The sequence below is a fragment of the Eleginops maclovinus genome, chromosome 9, assembly GCF_036324505.1.
Source record: "Eleginops maclovinus isolate JMC-PN-2008 ecotype Puerto Natales chromosome 9, JC_Emac_rtc_rv5, whole genome shotgun sequence".
Classification (NCBI taxonomy): domain Eukaryota; kingdom Metazoa; phylum Chordata; class Actinopteri; order Perciformes; family Eleginopidae; genus Eleginops; species Eleginops maclovinus.
The window spans coordinates 17,808-35,753 of record NC_086357.1 but is presented as its reverse complement, the minus strand read 5'-3'; the positions used below and the strand labels follow the sequence as shown (position 1 = coordinate 35,753).

The 17,946-nt window shown below is 40.6% G+C and overlaps 1 protein-coding gene across 1 annotated transcript in view; it reads right to left on the bottom strand.

Moving 5' to 3' along the window:
- nrd1b (nardilysin b (N-arginine dibasic convertase)) overlaps positions 1-17,946 on the bottom strand; it is an 88,701-nt gene extending 70,755 nt beyond the window's left edge. Inside the window, exons 1-2 of the mRNA XM_063891681.1 lie at positions 17,634-17,946; positions 16,328-16,549 (exon numbers count right to left, since the gene is read on the bottom strand). Coding sequence (XP_063747751.1) covers positions 16,328-16,521 — 194 coding nt within the window. The 5' untranslated portion in view covers positions 16,522-16,549; positions 17,634-17,946. The remainder of the gene's footprint in view (positions 1-16,327; positions 16,550-17,633) is intronic.

Below are 17,946 nucleotides of genomic sequence, written 5' to 3'. Positions count from 1 at the left end.
TCATACACTAGCTAGCTGTAAACAAGCATGATTTTTGAGCACTCCTGAAGAGAAGATATTGTTTCTGCTCTTGCCACACACTTCATGAAGATATCATTTACTGTTCAAAAGAGAAAATCTATTAAAGTAATGTTACACATTGATAAACGCTAAATATAGCATGCACTGTTTGGATGGCCTAATTGTCTCGCTAGATGTAGGTGTCTAACGTAACTTTCTTGCTATATTTCATATAGTGTTAGCCTACTGGGTTAACTGACATATTTATTAAAATAACATTAACAACTCCTGTTGTCAATTTGTTTACAATGTGTGCCTGAGTGCTATAGTTGTTGTTTTTCAGGTGTTAAAAGGTAAACACAGCAAACTGCAATTAGCGGATAACTGGAAGCGGATCGAAGCCTCGGAACGATGCGCACTGTATCGTTCAATTAATTAAGGAACATTTTTGCTTTTGACTCAATTTTGACAGGATTCATACCGTGGAGGCCTATATAGTAAATCGAGAAAGTCTCAAACACGTCAGCTCAAACACACCAGCTTTCAGTGGCGAGCAAGATAATGTGCATTGATAATGAGCTAATGTTAAATATTATGATAGAGAGCTCCACCATGGTTATTTAAAACGTGTTCAAGCTTGCAAAGTTTTGTTTGCCTCATATTTATAAGCCATAGCCTATTTTACTGCTCCACACTGACCAACATGTTGATATGAATTCTACATAGCTGATTTTGTTTCACACCAATTCTAATATACACTGTGGGGCGGACTGGCCATCTGTGAGTTCTGGAAAATCCCAGAACGGCCGGCACACATGAAATTATAATATATATATTTTATTTAAACATCACCATTCAAGTTGTACACTGAGAGGTGGCAGCGCTAAGCAAACGTTTTGTTCTTACTCGCCAAGTAAATATATCTCTGATAATATTATGAGTTAAGACTAAGGCATCAAGATCATGGACTTTATATAAAGGTTGTGACCCAGCTGCTACGGGCTCCTGCATTTCCGTGTGCAGTAATAATTTCCGTATTTGTGAATCTGCGTCTAAAGTAGTCTTCAATTATATTATCCATTAGTTCAGCTAAGTGTTTCCCACACAGTTGCTTCTGTTGCTTTGGTGCAAATGGATGAAAGCTCATTTGACCATTTCTCTTGTGTGATATTAAATCATAATAATGAGATAGTACATCATAATTATGAGATAGCTAAGTCAAGATAATGAGATAGTAAGACATAATATTGAGAAGCTAAGTCATAATTATGAGAAACCAAGTCATAATTATGAGATAGTAGGTAATAATTATGAGATAGTAAGTCATAATAATGAGATAGTAAGTCATAATAATGAGATAGTAAGTCATAATAATGAGAGGGCTAAGTCATAATATTGAGATAGTAAGGGAACAAGATGGCGTAGAGGACAGAGGTGTTTCATTGAGCTCCGGCAATAACTGTTAAATAATCTGTTTATTAATCACATTTTCATGGCAAAAGTATCATAGTGTTAGGATCTCAGTTTGGGTATTTATAGTTTAGTTTTATTTTGAAATGTTTCTTGTTTTGTCACTTCCTGTCTTGTCTAATTTACTTCCTGTCTTTAGTTTCCCTCCTGTCTTATTGTCTGATCGTGCTCACCTGTTGCCCCTGTGTGTTTCCTCCTCCTTCCCAACTGTTTTTTGTCTTGTGATACCCTCATCTGTATTTAGTCTGTGCTTTCCTATGTGTTCTTTGTTGTGTCGTCGTCATTATTTACTGTTTCCCTGTGATGTCTTGCATCTCCCTTTTTCGGCCCTCCCTTTTCCACCGGTTAGTCTGTGTTTTCTTTTGTTACTTTTCCTTCGTTGTACATTTTTATTATCAGCTTTTTTATTAATAAAAGCTCGCCCTTTGTTACCTATGAACCCCTGCTTCCTCTATTGCTTCTGCGCCTGGGTCTTTCCCCCTATCCTGACACATAGTTTACGATCGCTGTTACTACATAATTACTCTGGAGTACTACTTTTCAAAAACTTCGGACATCATGACAAGACAAAAGAAAGCAAAAGCGACTGAGGCAGAGGACGAGGAGCATGGCGAGGGAGCCCAAGCTAGCGCACTTGAACCTGCTAGCAGAAGCAGCAGCAGCAATAACACGGATCCAAATATTATAAAAGCAATGGACATTACAGAAAGCATAACAAATGTCAACGTTTCAACGCTAAAATAGACACAGTGCTTGCAAGCCATAAAAGATCCAACAACTCAGATTCAGGCGCTTGGAGCAAGTGTTTGCGAGGCTGAGGACAGAATTTCGAATGTGGAAACTAATAATTAAGGGCAAGATATTCTTATTATGAATGTTTATCATCCGCCAGGTTGTCCACCAGATTCTGTCACTAATATGTTTATGGAACTTTCAGAAATTACAGCTGATACAGTCATTTTGGGAAGATATTTTAATTGTATAATGAACCCACTAATAGACAGGTTCTCTCATAGCAGTATTACTCCCTCTCGTCAAGCAAAAGCTCTTTGTTTTGTTTGCAAAGATTTTGGATTTGAAGATGTATGGAGGAACCTCCTCCCCGCTAACAAGGAATATACTTTCTTCTCAGCTCCCCATGGGTATCAGACTAGAATTGACTATTTTTGTTCAAACTAAAGCTGCAGTTAATATCTTGCACTCCATACTATCTTGTGACTTTGGGAGCATAATTTTATATACGACCATGCCACGGTGGTTATGGACTTAAAGTTTAAGAAGCCAATAAATCAGCCTAGGCAGTGGAGACTGGATAGTGTTATATTGAAAGACAACACCTTTATATCCTATTTTATAACTGAATGTAAAGTATTCCTTTCTATTTACCTAACCTACATTATCCATCACTTTTGTCGGAAACCTTCAAAGCCCATGCAAGAGGCCTGATTATATCTTACACAACCACTAAGAGGCACAAGAAACGTAGAGCAAAAAACCTTAGCGATTGAACTGGCAGACAAGGAAAAAGCTCAACTCAACATCACCTACTTCATGGGAATAAATATCTGCACTCAAATCAGCTTTAAACTGTCTGTTTACTAAAGAGGCAGAGAAGAAAATTAGATATGTTAAGCAGAGGCTTTATGAACACAGTGATGACGTGTTTTGCTCAAAATACCAAACAGATCATGCATTTTAGCATCCCTCTGTTTCACCCCTGTTTTCCTAAGTGCTGATTCTGTGACTGTCACTTTAAATTTGAGCTGACCTGAAGCTGGCCATGGCCCTTTGGAGTGCATGATCTCTCTGTCTGAAGAGAGAAGTTTCTAACCGAGAAACTCAGCTAAACGCTGCCTTGATTAAACGCCATATTATGTTGAAAACCACATCAAGCATTATTTCTTCATTATTGTTTACCACTAGAACGGAGACATTATGCAGTGGGGCAAAAAAGTATTTAGTCAGCCACCAATTGTGCAAGTTCTCCCATTTAAAAAAAAGAGAGGCCTGTAATTTTTATCATCGGTATACCTCAACTATGAGAGACAAAATGAGAAAAAAAATCCAGAAAATCACATTGTAGGATTTTTAAAGAATTTATTTTCAAATTATTGTGGAAAATAAGTATTTGGTCAATAACAAAAGTTCATCTCAATACTTTGTTATATACCCTTTGTTGGCAAAGACAGAGGTCAAACGTTTTCTGTAAGTCTTCACAAGGTTTTCACACACTGTTGCTGGTATTTTGGCCCATTCCTCCATGCAGATCTCCTCTAAAGCGGTGATGTTTTGGGGCTGTCGCTGGGCAACACGGACTTTCAACTCCCTCCAAAGATTTTCTATGGGGTTGAGATCTGGAGACTGGCTAGGCCACCTTGAAATGCTTCTTACGAAGCCACTCCTTCGTTGCCCTGGCGGTGTGTTTGGGATCATTGTCATGCTGAAAGACCCAGCCACGCTTCATCTTCAGTGCCTTGCTGATGGAAGGAGGTTTTCACTCAAAATCTCACGATACATGGCCCCATTCATTCTTTCCTTTACACGGATCAGTCGTCCTGGTCCCTTTGCAGAAAAACAGCCCCAAAGCATGATGTTTCCACCCCCATGCTTCACAGTAGGTATAGTGTTCTTTGGATGCAACTCTGCATTCTTTCTCCTCCAAACACGACGAGTTTTTACCAAAAAGTTCTATTTTGGTTTCATCTGACCATATGACATTCTCCCAATCCTCTTCTGGATCATCCAAATGCCCTCTAGCAAACTTCAGACGGGCCTGGACATATACTGGCTTAAGCAGGGGGACACGTCTGGAACTGCAGGATTTAAGTCCCTGGCGGCGTAGTGTGTTACTGATGGTAGCCTCTGTTACTTTGGTCTCAGCTCTCTGCAGGTCATTCACTAGGTCCCCCCGTGTGGTTCTGGGATTTTTGCTCACCGTTCTTGTGATCATTTTGACCCCACGGGGTGAGATCTTGCGTGGAGCCCCAGATCGAGGGAGATTAGCAGTGGTCTTGTATGTCTTCCATTTTCTAATAATTGCTCCCACAGTTGATTTCTTCACACCAAGCTGCTTACCTATTGCAGATTCAGTTTTCCCAGCCTGGTGCAGGTCCACAATTTTGTCTCTGGTCTCCTTTGACAGCTCTTTGGTCTTGGCCATAGTGGAGTTTGGAGTATGACTGTTTGAGGTTGTGGACAGGTGTCTTTTATACTGATAACGAGTTCAAAAAGGTGCCATTAATACAGGTAATGAGTGGAGGACAGAGGAGCCTCTTAAAGAAGAAGTTACAGGTCTGTGAGAGCCAGAAATCTTGCTTGTTTGTAGGTGACCAAATACTTATTTTACAGAGGAATTTACCAATTAATTCATTAAAAATCAGACAATGTGATTTCCTGGATTTTGTTTTCTCATTTTGGCTCTCATAGTTGAGGTATACCTATGATAAAAATTACAGGCCTCTCTCATCTTTTTAAATGGGAGAACTTACAGAATTGGTGGCTGACTAAATACTTTTTTGCCCCACTGTATGTATTATATAAACAACAACTCTAAGTCCCTCCTTCTGACATCCTGCTGAACATACAGAGGTGCTGCGGAGGAGATTCAGCTCGCGACTGTATATTGCGGAAGATATGTTGGTACGTGTCAGGTGGGGGAGGGCGTTGCCAGGAGTTCAACGTAAAGCCAGCCCACATTTCTGATATGACGTCATATAGGCAGCGAATCTGGATCGTTTGTACCCCCGTTTTTAGAGATGTGGGTAAGGAGGAAAAGAGAAAGGGTTGTATTTTCTGACACTTTGTGAGTCTCCTTACACACCGGTGCAACATATTTATGTATAAAAGAAAGCAAAAGTTCATTTTGCATAATAGCGGACCTTTAATGGATGACTTTTTTAATAAGATTAATCTTCCAACAATATCAGAGGAGCAAAGAGGTCTCCTTAATGGCCCAATCACAAAAGAGGAACTTATCAATGCCCTTAAAAATCTCCAGAGTGGAAAGTCTCCAGGACCAGATGGACAAACCGATGAACTTTATAAAGAATTTAGCAGCCTGGTTCTAAAACCATTACTCGAAATGTTTAATCATTAATTTACTAAGACAGAATTACCGCAGACTTTGAAGGAGGCAAACATATCTCTTCTATTAAAAAAGGGGAAATGCCCAGCATATTGTGCCTCCTTAGTCCAATAGCGCTCTTGAATGTAGGCCGGAAATTGCTTTCTAAAATTCTAGCAACTCGTTTGGAGGATCTTTTGCCTATACTAATTACAGAGGACCAAACTGGTTTTATAAAAGGCCGTAATTCTACAAACAATGTAAGACCTCTTTTGAACGTTATACAGGCATTTGAAAAATATTCTATAGATGGATTGGTGCTTTCCATGGTTGCAGAGAAGGCATTTGACTGTCTAGAGTGGTCCTTCCTATTCTACAGATTCGACACATTTGGTCTTGGCAATAACTTTTTGAAATAGGTAAGAATACTGTACACATACCCACAAGCTGCAGGTGTAACTAACAGATTAAGATCAGAGTACTTTCCAACACATAGAGGTACCAGGCAGGGTTGTCCACTGTCTCCTTTCCTCATAGCGCTAGCCATTGAACACTGGCTGAGATCATTAGAGCCTTCCATACATGGCTTGCAGCTTTGAGAGATATGTCATAAAATAAGGTTGTATGCGGACAATGTCATAGTGTTTTCATCCCAGCCAGAGATATCAGTCCCAGCTCTCATTGAGAGGGTAGATTGGTTTATTCATTTTTCTGGGTATGATCAACTTCAATACATTTGAAGCTATGCCTATCGGTAGTCTTGGGACTATACCAAATACAATGCCATCCTTTCCTTTTAAATGGTCTCCAAACAGGTTTTGTTTATTTAGGTATATTTATTACCCCATCATTTGGTCAACTGTACAAAGCCAATTTTACTCCATTATTTGGTAAGTTAAAACAAGATTTAGATCGCTAGAGCTCCCTCCCTAACTCCTGCCTTGGGCGAATAACCTGATACAAATGAATGTATTACCTAGGGTGCTTTATCCCATTCAGATGATTTCTATTTTATTTTCCAACAGGGCGCTTAAAGATCTGAACAGCTGTCTTAGCTCTTTTAAAAGTAAACCTAGACTGAAAATGCCAGTGCTGCAGCTGCCTGGCACTATGGGTGCCATGGACCTGCCAACTATTAAAGTGTATCAGCTGTGCGCTCACCTGACAGCAATATCTCAATGGATAAAAAATGATGCCTCTTCTATATGGTTGGATATTGAATCTTCATTATCAAAATGTGCTTTACAGGACTTACTGTATTTTGGGATTTTTAAAAACATAAAAGAAAAATGTACCAACCCAATAACAATTAAAGCTGCAAGCAGCGATGATCGGGCGTTCGCAAGTTAGCGCACGCAGGGGTACTTCAAGGATCCCCCCCACGTGCAGCACTGTACTGCCATCGTCACAAACCGATCCGTATTGCCCCCCTTTTGTTGTTGTAGCAGCGATAAAATGATTTCCTCACTACATTTCCCTACATAGGAATCAGAATTTCCACACACACACACACACACACAAACAAAGAATAGTCCATAAAGGACCACAACAAACACATAGATTTTGTTTGGACCCATCAAAAGGGCAAAATTTGAACTTCAAAAAAAGATGGGCTTCTTTTTGGGTTACGATATGGCTCTCACTAACTTTTTTGTGCGTCCCATCAAAATCTCAACTTTGTATGCATGCCAAGGGCCTCAAAAGGATATTCAATAAATCCCTGCAGTTTCAATAGGTCTTCGCTCCGACTTTAGTCGAGCTAAGGCCCTAATATAATGCTTTGAAGGCATAGTGGTCATCTCAGGGTATGGAGGGGAGGCTCAAATTGACCTCCATTTTCACCCAGATAACCAAGAACCCAGACTTTTTGCCAGGAGTAATGGACCTTAGCTTCCAGCAGTGGCGTAACAAAGGCTTAACTACATTGGGGAACTTGTTCTCTGACAGTGGTCTCATGTCTTTTGATCAACTGATGACAAAGTATCAGCTCCGCAGACAGGACTCCTTTTGTTTCTTGCAGATCAGGTTTATCACCAAGAATACAATGCTTATAGACAGTGGCGAATCTAGAGTTTGTCGAGGACCTAGGCAAAAATTCACTTGGGGCCCCTCGAACCAGCGTTCAGCACCATTATGTTATAAATAATCTGACACTAACAACAAAAATTGCTCAATGTAAACCGTTTTTTATTTTACAAGTTACCATTTTTGTTCATTTCTAAATATAAACATAAAAGATATTAAAAAATGAATAAATAAAACATATAAATATAAAGAACAACCCCCCAAAAACAGAACAACATAACCTTAAATAAATAATAACAAAATGTAACGAGTTGGCACAATATGAACACTCAGAGCAATGAAAATATTAAATAACTTAAAAATATGAATAAACAAAGTAAAAATACAGTCTCTTATCATTGAAAAGTTATCTTAGGTAACTAAACCCACATTATACAGTCAATGCCCATCAACACCCTTTAAGCACTGATTTTAGTAATGCTGCTTACGGGCCTTGGCTTGTCCAAGCGCTGTGACTATGTCTTCCAGATCCAAAGACCTTTGCACATATAACTTAGGCCTTTTGGCCACTGAGCAGGGTCATCTGATGTGATCAAAAATGTTGTAGTGGTTGTGCTGCTGCTGCTGCTGCTGCTGCTGCTGGAGGTAGGGGGTGACATGTCATCTTCGTGATGAGAAGATGTTGCTGTCTCACTGTAGATCGATGTTGACTGCCCAGTGGAGCCAGATGTTGACTCCCCACTGGAGGCAGATGTTGACTGTCTACTGGAGGAGGCAGATGCTGACTGCCTCTCTCATCTTTTTAAATGGGAGAACTTACAGAATTGGTGGCTGACTAAATACTTTTTTGCCCCACTGTATGTATTATATAAACAACAACTCTAAGTCCCTCCTTCTGACATCCTGCTGAACATACAGAGGTGCTGCGGAGGAGATTCAGCTCGCGACTGTATATTGCGGAAGATATGTTGGTACGTGTCAGGTGGGGGAGGGCGTTGCCAGGAGTTCAACGTAAAGCCAGCCCACATTTCTGATATGACGTCATATAGGCAGCGAATCTGGATCGTTTGTACCCCCGTTTTTAGAGATGTGGGTAAGGAGGAAAAGAGAAAGGGTTGTATTTTCTGACACTTTGTGAGTCTCCTTACACACCGGTGAAACATATTTATGTATAAAAGAAAGCAAAAGTTCATTTTGCATAATAGCGGACCTTTAATGGATGACTTTTTTAATAAGATTAATCTTCCAACAATATCAGAGGAGCAAAGAGGTCTCCTTAATGGCCCAATCACAAAAGAGGAACTTATCAATGCCCTTAAAAATCTCCAGAGTGGAAAGTCTCCAGGACCAGATGGACAAACCGATGAACTTTATAAAGAATTTAGCAGCCTGGTTCTAAAACCATTACTCGAAATGTTTAATCATTAATTTACTAAGACAGAATTACCGCAGACTTTGAAGGAGGCAAACATATCTCTTCTATTAAAAAAGGGGAAATGCCCAGCATATTGTGCCTCCTTAGTCCAATAGCGCTCTTGAATGTAGGCCGGAAATTGCTTTCTAAAATTCTAGCAACTCGTTTGGAGGATCTTTTGCCTATACTAATTACAGAGGACCAAACTGGTTTTATAAAAGGCCGTAATTCTACAAACAATGTAAGACCTCTTTTGAACGTTATACAGGCATTTGAAAAATATTCTATAGATGGATTGGTGCTTTCCATGGTTGCAGAGAAGGCATTTGACTGTCTAGAGTGGTCCTTCCTATTCTACAGATTCGACACATTTGGTCTTGGCAATAACTTTTTGAAATAGGTAAGAATACTGTACACATACCCACAAGCTGCAGGTGTAACTAACAGATTAAGATCAGAGTACTTTCCAACACATAGAGGTACCAGGCAGGGTTGTCCACTGTCTCCTTTCCTCATAGCGCTAGCCATTGAACACTGGCTGAGATCATTAGAGCCTTCCATACATGGCTTGCAGCTTTGAGAGATATGTCATAAAATAAGGTTGTATGCGGACAATGTCATAGTGTTTTCATCCCAGCCAGAGATATCAGTCCCAGCTCTCATTGAGAGGGTAGATTGGTTTATTCATTTTTCTGGGTATGATCAACTTCAATACATTTGAAGCTATGCCTATCGGTAGTCTTGGGACTATACCAAATACAATGCCATCCTTTCCTTTTAAATGGTCTCCAAACAGGTTTTGTTTATTTAGGTATATTTATTACCCCATCATTTGGTCAACTGTACAAAGCCAATTTTACTCCATTATTTGGTAAGTTAAAACAAGATTTAGATCGCTAGAGCTCCCTCCCTAACTCCTGCCTTGGGCGAATAACCTGATACAAATGAATGTATTACCTAGGGTGCTTTATCCCATTCAGATGATTTCTATTTTATTTTCCAACAGGGCGCTTAAAGATCTGAACAGCTGTCTTAGCTCTTTTAAAAGTAAACCTAGACTGAAAATGCCAGTGCTGCAGCTGCCTGGCACTATGGGTGCCATGGACCTGCCAACTATTAAAGTGTATCAGCTGTGCGCTCACCTGACAGCAATATCTCAATGGATAAAAAATGATGCCTCTTCTATATGGTTGGATATTGAATCTTCATTATCAAAATGTGCTTTACAGGACTTACTGTATTTTGGGATTTTTAAAAACATAAAAGAAAAATGTACCAACCCAATAACAATTAAAGCTGCAAGCAGCGATGATCGGGCGTTCGCAAGTTAGCGCACGCAGGGGTACTTCAAGGATCCCCCCCACGTGCAGCACTGTACTGCCATCGTCACAAACCGATCCGTATTGCCCCCCTTTTGTTGTTGTAGCAGCGATAAAATGATTTCCTCACTACATTTCCCTACATAGGAATCAGAATTTCCACACACACACACACACACACAAACAAAGAATAGTCCATAAAGGACCACAACAAACACATAGATTTTGTTTGGACCCATCAAAAGGGCAAAATTTGAACTTCAAAAAAAGATGGGCTTCTTTTTGGGTTACGATATGGCTCTCACTAACTTTTTTGTGCGTCCCATCAAAATCTCAACTTTGTATGCATGCCAAGGGCCTCAAAAGGATATTCAATAAATCCCTGCAGTTTCAATAGGTCTTCGCTCCGACTTTAGTCGAGCTAAGGCCCTAATATAATGCTTTGAAGGCATAGTGGTCATCTCAGGGTATGGAGGGGAGGCTCAAATTGACCTCCATTTTCACCCAGATAACCAAGAACCCAGACTTTTTGCCAGGAGTAATGGACCTTAGCTTCCAGCAGTGGCGTAACAAAGGCTTAACTACATTGGGGAACTTGTTCTCTGACAGTGGTCTCATGTCTTTTGATCAACTGATGACAAAGTATCAGCTCCGCAGACAGGACTCCTTTTGTTTCTTGCAGATCAGGTTTATCACCAAGAATACAATGCTTATAGACAGTGGCGAATCTAGAGTTTGTCGAGGACCTAGGCAAAAATTCACTTGGGGCCCCTCGAACCAGCGTTCAGCACCATTATGTTATAAATAATCTGACACTAACAACAAAAATTGCTCAATGTAAACCGTTTTTTATTTTACAAGTTACCATTTTTGTTCATTTCTAAATATAAACATAAAAGATATTAAAAAATGAATAAATAAAACATATAAATATAAAGAACAACCCCCCAAAAACAGAACAACATAACCTTAAATAAATAATAACAAAATGTAACGAGTTGGCACAATATGAACACTCAGAGCAATGAAAATATTAAATAACTTAAAAATATGAATAAACAAAGTAAAAATACAGTCTCTTATCATTGAAAAGTTATCTTAGGTAACTAAACCCACATTATACAGTCAATGCCCATCAACACCCTTTAAGCACTGATTTTAGTAATGCTGCTTACGGGCCTTGGCTTGTCCAAGCGCTGTGACTATGTCTTCCAGATCCAAAGACCTTTGCACATATAACTTAGGCCTTTTGGCCACTGAGCAGGGTCATCTGATGTGATCAAAAATGTTGTAGTGGTTGTGCTGCTGCTGCTGCTGCTGCTGCTGCTGCTGGAGGTAGGGGGTGACATGTCATCTTCGTGATGAGAAGATGTTGCTGTCTCACTGTAGATCGATGTTGACTGCCCAGTGGAGCCAGATGTTGACTCCCCACTGGAGGCAGATGTTGACTGTCTACTGGAGGAGGCAGATGCTGACTGCCTACTGTAGGCAGATGCTGACTGCCTACTGGAGGCAGATGTTGAATCCCCACTCAAAGTGGTTGTTGACTGAACTGCTTTGACCAAAAAATAAACTGGATGATCCTGAGGATAGATAATAAAGTAACATGTTAACGTCAATTTAAAATGCTTTTTCTTTATAGAATTCAAATTCCTCCTATTCAGCTTTTGAATGTTGTTCTTAGGTATAGCTTTCACTATTCTTCATTGTTTACTATTTCCCTTTCATTTGAAACTGACAATGTAAGTTAACATGGTTCCAATACAGAGGATTAAACTTACGTGCAGGAGCGAGCACTATGGCTACTAAAGTTTGTGTAAAGTGTAGTGAAAATGTACAGTTTTCAGTATCATAAAACCCAATAGGCCTACTGTACTACAGATACGGAGTATATAAGAAAATACAATCACCACACTGCAAATAGCACACTAACTTACACCAATACCATCCATCCATCCATCTTCTTCCGCTTATTCATCAGGGTCAGCTCCAGCAGAGAGCCCCAAATGTCTCTTTCCCTGGTCACATCAACCAGCTCTGACTGGGGCATTCCAATGCGTTCCCAGGCCAGCGAAGAGATATAATCCCTCCACCTGGTCCTAGGTCTACCCCTCGGTCTCTTCCAAGCTGGACGTGCCTGGAACACCTCCCTAGGGAGGCACCCAGGTGGCATCCTTACTAGGTGCCCGAACCAACTCAACTGGCTCCTTTCAACGCGAAGGAGCAGCGGTTCTACTCCGAGTCCCTCCCGGATGACTGAACTTCTCACCTTATCCCTAAGGGAGATGCCAGCCACCCTGCGGAGAAATCCCATTTCAGCCGCTTGTATCCGCAATATCGTTCTTTCGGTCATGACCCATCCTTCATGACCATAGGTGAGGGTAGGAACGAAGATGGCCCGGTAGACAGAGAGCTTTGCCTTCTGGCTCAGCTCTCTTTTCGTCACAACGGTGCGGTAAAGCGACTGCAGTACCGCTCCGGCTGCTCTGATTCTCCGGCCCATCTCACGCTCCATTGTTCCCTCACTCGAGAACAAGACCCCGAGATACTTGAACTCCTCCACTTGGGGTAAGGCCTCATTCCCTACCTGGAGTGGACAGTCCATCGGTTTCCTGCTGAGAATCATGGCCTCAGATTTGGAGGCGCTGATCCTCATCCCAGCCGCTTCACAAATTTGGCCGCGAACCGATCCAGTGAGTGCTGAAGGTCACAGACCGATGAAGCCATTAGGACGACATCATCTGTAAAAAGCAGTGGTGCAAACCTTAGCCCACGACTACGCCTCGAAATCCTGTCCATCAATATCACAAACAGGATTGGTGACAAAGTGCAGCCCTGGCAGAGGCCAACCCTCACCGGAAATCGGTCCGACGTGCTACCGAAAACCCGGACACAGCTCTCGCTTTGGGACTACAGAGATTGGATGGCCCTGAGTAGAGACCCCCTCACCCCATACTCCCGCAGCACCTCCCACAGTATCTCCCTGGGAACCCGGTCATATGCCTTCTCCAAATCCAGAAAGCACATGTAGACCGGATCAGCGTACTCCCAGGCCCCCTCGAGGATCCTTGCGAGAGTAAAAAGCTGGTCCGTCGTTCCACGATCAGGACGAAATCTGCATTGTTCCTCCTCAATCTGAGGTTCGACAATCCACCAATACATTTAAGTTATTTAGAGTACACTTGTCCACATTTCTTGCATCTAAATTTCATAATTTAACCTCAAAGCTTAACAGTTAGCTCAGTCAGACAAAGCTTCATCAGTTAACTAGCCTACAGAAAAAGTTTGCTTATCCCCGCTACCCCATCACTCCATTAATGGTGTCCTATTAAACGACAGGTAAAATGTTGATCTGGAAATGGCTGAGACCATGTTTATTTTAGTAACAATGCCAAAGACCAAGTTGACTGGTTATGAACAGGTTATGACCTGTAACTACTAGTGTTAGAAATAATCAATATATTGGAGCGGAACTTTAAAAGATAATTCACTGTTTCTGGACAGATCATATTTGTCCACTTCTGGTAGTATTACCGGATGTTGTTTTTAGTCTCAGATAGCATAAAGCTAATATTGTATTGTATACATGAGTAGAGGGAGAAGGACCAGTGGAGTTACATACTAAACACACCGCCTCTACCTCTCACTCATTGATGCTGCAATGATACAGTTGCCTGTTTAATAACTGATAAACCTCAGAAGAATTGCATAATAGAATATTGTAGTTGAGAGCTCCAGGACTTCGCTAACAAGATGGCACCGGTGATGTCATAAGAGGACCCGCCCCCGACAACGTCAGCCTATAGAAGAGTCCAGAGAACCCCATGTGACAAGCGGCCAACAGGATCCAGCCCCCCGCTACCAACCAATGAGAGCACGAGAGCGGAGCGCGTCTTATTTTGAAGTTGTGTATTGCATGGTCGGAAAGGGGTGGTTCTATAAAACATGTTTGTATTGTAGAACCAGGCTCTCTTTTGTTCCGGACCGCCAGACAGTAACTACTGATGAGCTCCACTCAGTCAGTGGCCTGTGGACGCGTGTCCCGGGCTATTGAGCCACAGCTGTGAAACTTTTGTAAAACCTACTACTGCATCCATTATTAAACACTCCTTTTATAACTTTTAAGGGAGGTTTGCTTTCTTTCTTTTAAACCGACTCCTGGGCTTCAAATAAACGAACATTTCTTACACTAGCTTCTACGGTCTTCCAGCTGGCTAGCTAAGCTAAGCTAACACGTCAATACGACCCGGCCGCGCACACTTGACTCAGCAATGTCACGGCCAGCAGAGCAGATAATGTTATGTGAGCGAAGTTAACTCATGTTAAACAAAATAAATAATTTCATGCTGGAAGTTACTTAATTCAAGTTTCTCCCTCCCACCGAATAGTAGCATTTAGTTATTTTTTTCATTGTTATCTGCTCAACTTACCACTGTCTTGTTTTTTCTCCACCTCTTCATCTTTCTTCTTCTTACTTTTTTTTCCACAAGGATAATTTCTCTTAATTTTTCAGTTGTTTTCCAAGTTGTCATCAGGATTTTTTGTAAACAAGAATCATGCACGCGACTTGCGACGCTGATGGGAGTGAGACGGATCAGGTGGGTCCCCGCTAGGGAGGTTACCTACTGTCATTGCAAACGTTGCGCATAGCCTCACTATTGTAGATGAACTGAATTTGATTAAGGCTTATGATGTCTGTTGAATTTTATTTTTTCTATCATTTGATGTTCTTAATTTTGAATCAATAAAAAATTAAAATAAAAAAAAAACCTTTGCGAATCGACACTGCTGTCATTTAAAGTTGTGTCGGCCCTCGGGGGCCCCCTACTGGTCTGGGGCCCCAAGCAGTTGCCTGCCTTACCTGTTGGCAAGCGGCGCCCCTGCTAATAGATCACATGGAGGTATCTGAGAAGTTGCTGTACCGTCAACCAGGGAGATTGTCTCTCAGTTTGTTTTACAAAGTAATGTGAGGCATGACTCCTAATAATACGCAGACAATCAAAGGGGCTTGGGATAAGTAATTGTCAGTGACTATCGATGAGGAGACATGGGAAGATGTATGTGCCAGAACAAAAGCAATACAGTTGAGAATTATACACAGGCTACATATATCCCCTAATCGCATGCACTGTTTTAACCCCTCACTCTCCCCCATGTGTCTTAAATGTAAAACAGAAGTAGGAACCCTGACCCATTGCTTCTGGTCATGCTGCAAACTGCAGAAATATTGGTCTGACATATTAGATGAAATAGGGAAGATATTTCAGACATTTAGATATGGATCTGTCTATGATTTTAGGTCTACCAGTCAAATCACTCCCTACTGCTGCGAACAGAAGATTATAGAATGTCCTTACTTTTGCTGCTAGGAAAAATATTTTACTACAGTGTAGTAAGGATCAGTTTCCATCTCTCAAAGGCTTGCGCAACATTTTATTTGAGTTGGTTCCCGTGGAATATCTCACCAATGTTTTACATGCCAAATCTGACCAGATCCATACACTCTGGCAGCCTTAGTTAAATTTCCCTTGACCTGAATTGTCGACTGTTATTGTTAAAGGAACCTCATAAATCTCCTGTAATCATAAATGCATTATTGTGTTGTAAAAACTGGAAAAACCTAAAAATCTATTGTTTAAAAAAATTATAACAATGAGATGGTAAGTCATGACATGGAGAAGTCATCATTATGACTTAAATGTTTTTGGGTTTTTTTCTGTGGCGCAAACGGGCTTCCATATCAAACTTACTGAACAGTCATGTGTACTTTTCTTTTAAATAAGAAAACATAGTTTCATTAGGTGTTTCTTACCAAAGCTCCTTGCGTGTATCATTGAAGTCTAACAAACATGATGAATGCATTTCATTCCTCATAAAACATTTGTTAAATTTTAAATGTCTTCAATCCTGTATTGTTATTCACGGCCAGTGTAAGAGCATTGCTTCTCTGCTCTGCATGTTAATGCTACCAGACCATAACTGGACTTGTTATATCAAAATCCTAAAATAAAATAAACAAGACATTGTCTCTCTCACCTGTATTTCTTAGGGTCACTGGGAGATTTGATGATCTCCAAGTCCCCCTGGTCTTCTGCAGGAACTCTTTGACCTCCATCCCCAGTAGCCACCTGATACCCGACTTCCTGTGGATGCGTTGGCTCACCCTGGTCTGGAGCAGAAGCCGGTACTTGAGCACTGCAACCATTCACTGACTTCTTGGTCTGAGGCATTTTGACAGAGTCCTTTGGAGTAACAGCGCTAGAGATGCATGAAAGCACACAGGTAAATGTTGAACGAATGAGTTTCTGTCAAAATGGTACAAAAAAATCTACCAATCAATAACCATTTAGCTATTTTTCTAACATTTTTGAAAGTTTGGGAATCATCAATATTGTCCTATTGTACCAAAATCCTACAGGTTAACTAATTAGCCCAAGGTATGTACTGTAGCCCTTGATCTAGTGAATGGGAAATATGTTGCTACAAAACATAATGTTCATTTAGAAAAAAGTATTCCTAATGTGCAACACAAATGTTTTTTGTTTTTTTTACCATTGTATATCATTTTACAGGATAAAACAACAACAACAACAACAACAGATTAAAGGGCCATTGTGGGTGAATATATAAAGAGGGAGACATACAAAAGGTAATGTATCACTCAGAATGCTGATCTTTAGAAATATTTTTGTACACATCAAGGAATGTGGTTAATTTTCTCCACCAATGAAATGGGATTAATTAAAGAGTCTTTTCAAAGCCAGTGAGGATAGGAACAATCATTACATCGAATAAAAACTATTGTAATATACACAAAATTATGGGATCACTTAAAAAAAAAAACAACATACATACATTCATTGCAAAACATTCAATTGATCAGTAGTCCCTTTCTAAATCCGATCAGATTAATTCCAATTGTCGTGTCATGATTATATATTAAACAGACACATGACATGAAAATATCAGATTTATGGGAAGTGATGGTACGGAGCTGTTGTGTACTAAGCGTCACGTTAATATGTTCATGTGTTGCTATCATAAGGGACATGACATATAGCGACAAGAACTGCTGGGAAGCTACCAAGCTAACAGTTTGAGTTAACTTTAAAAAATCGTAATAACATCACCGCTGCTACAGGCAGTGACTTTGGCTCAACGGCTACCGGCTTCGTTAGCGTTAGCTGTATATCGGATTTGAGTAATCCTGTTATTGAGAATGCCCATTTTAACGTAGTGGCTACATTACGAGTCGTGTTGTGTAGCCATTAACAAGCCAGCTAGCTTTGTCTAAACTCTAAATCATGGCATAGCAGTTCGTTTAACATAACGAGGCTCTCACCTTTGTTTCTGCCAGTTTATGGACGTCAACAGTATCAATACAGCCGCCTAGCTTGGTTAGATAGTGGTAAATCAAAACAAAGAGTGTGATTCGCTGAGAGCACGTCAATCACAAACAAACGGTCTGACTGATTGGTGGAATATGTGACAGAGCATTTGAATTTGAATGAAAACACCGAGTAGCAATGGAAATCCGTGTATAATCCTCGTATCTACGGGCCATTTGTTTTTCTTTGTCGAACCAGTAAACGGAAGAGCGTCAAGCTTTTTTCGTTTTTGCTTTTTACCTTTCTAAATGGTCCAACGGTCATTGG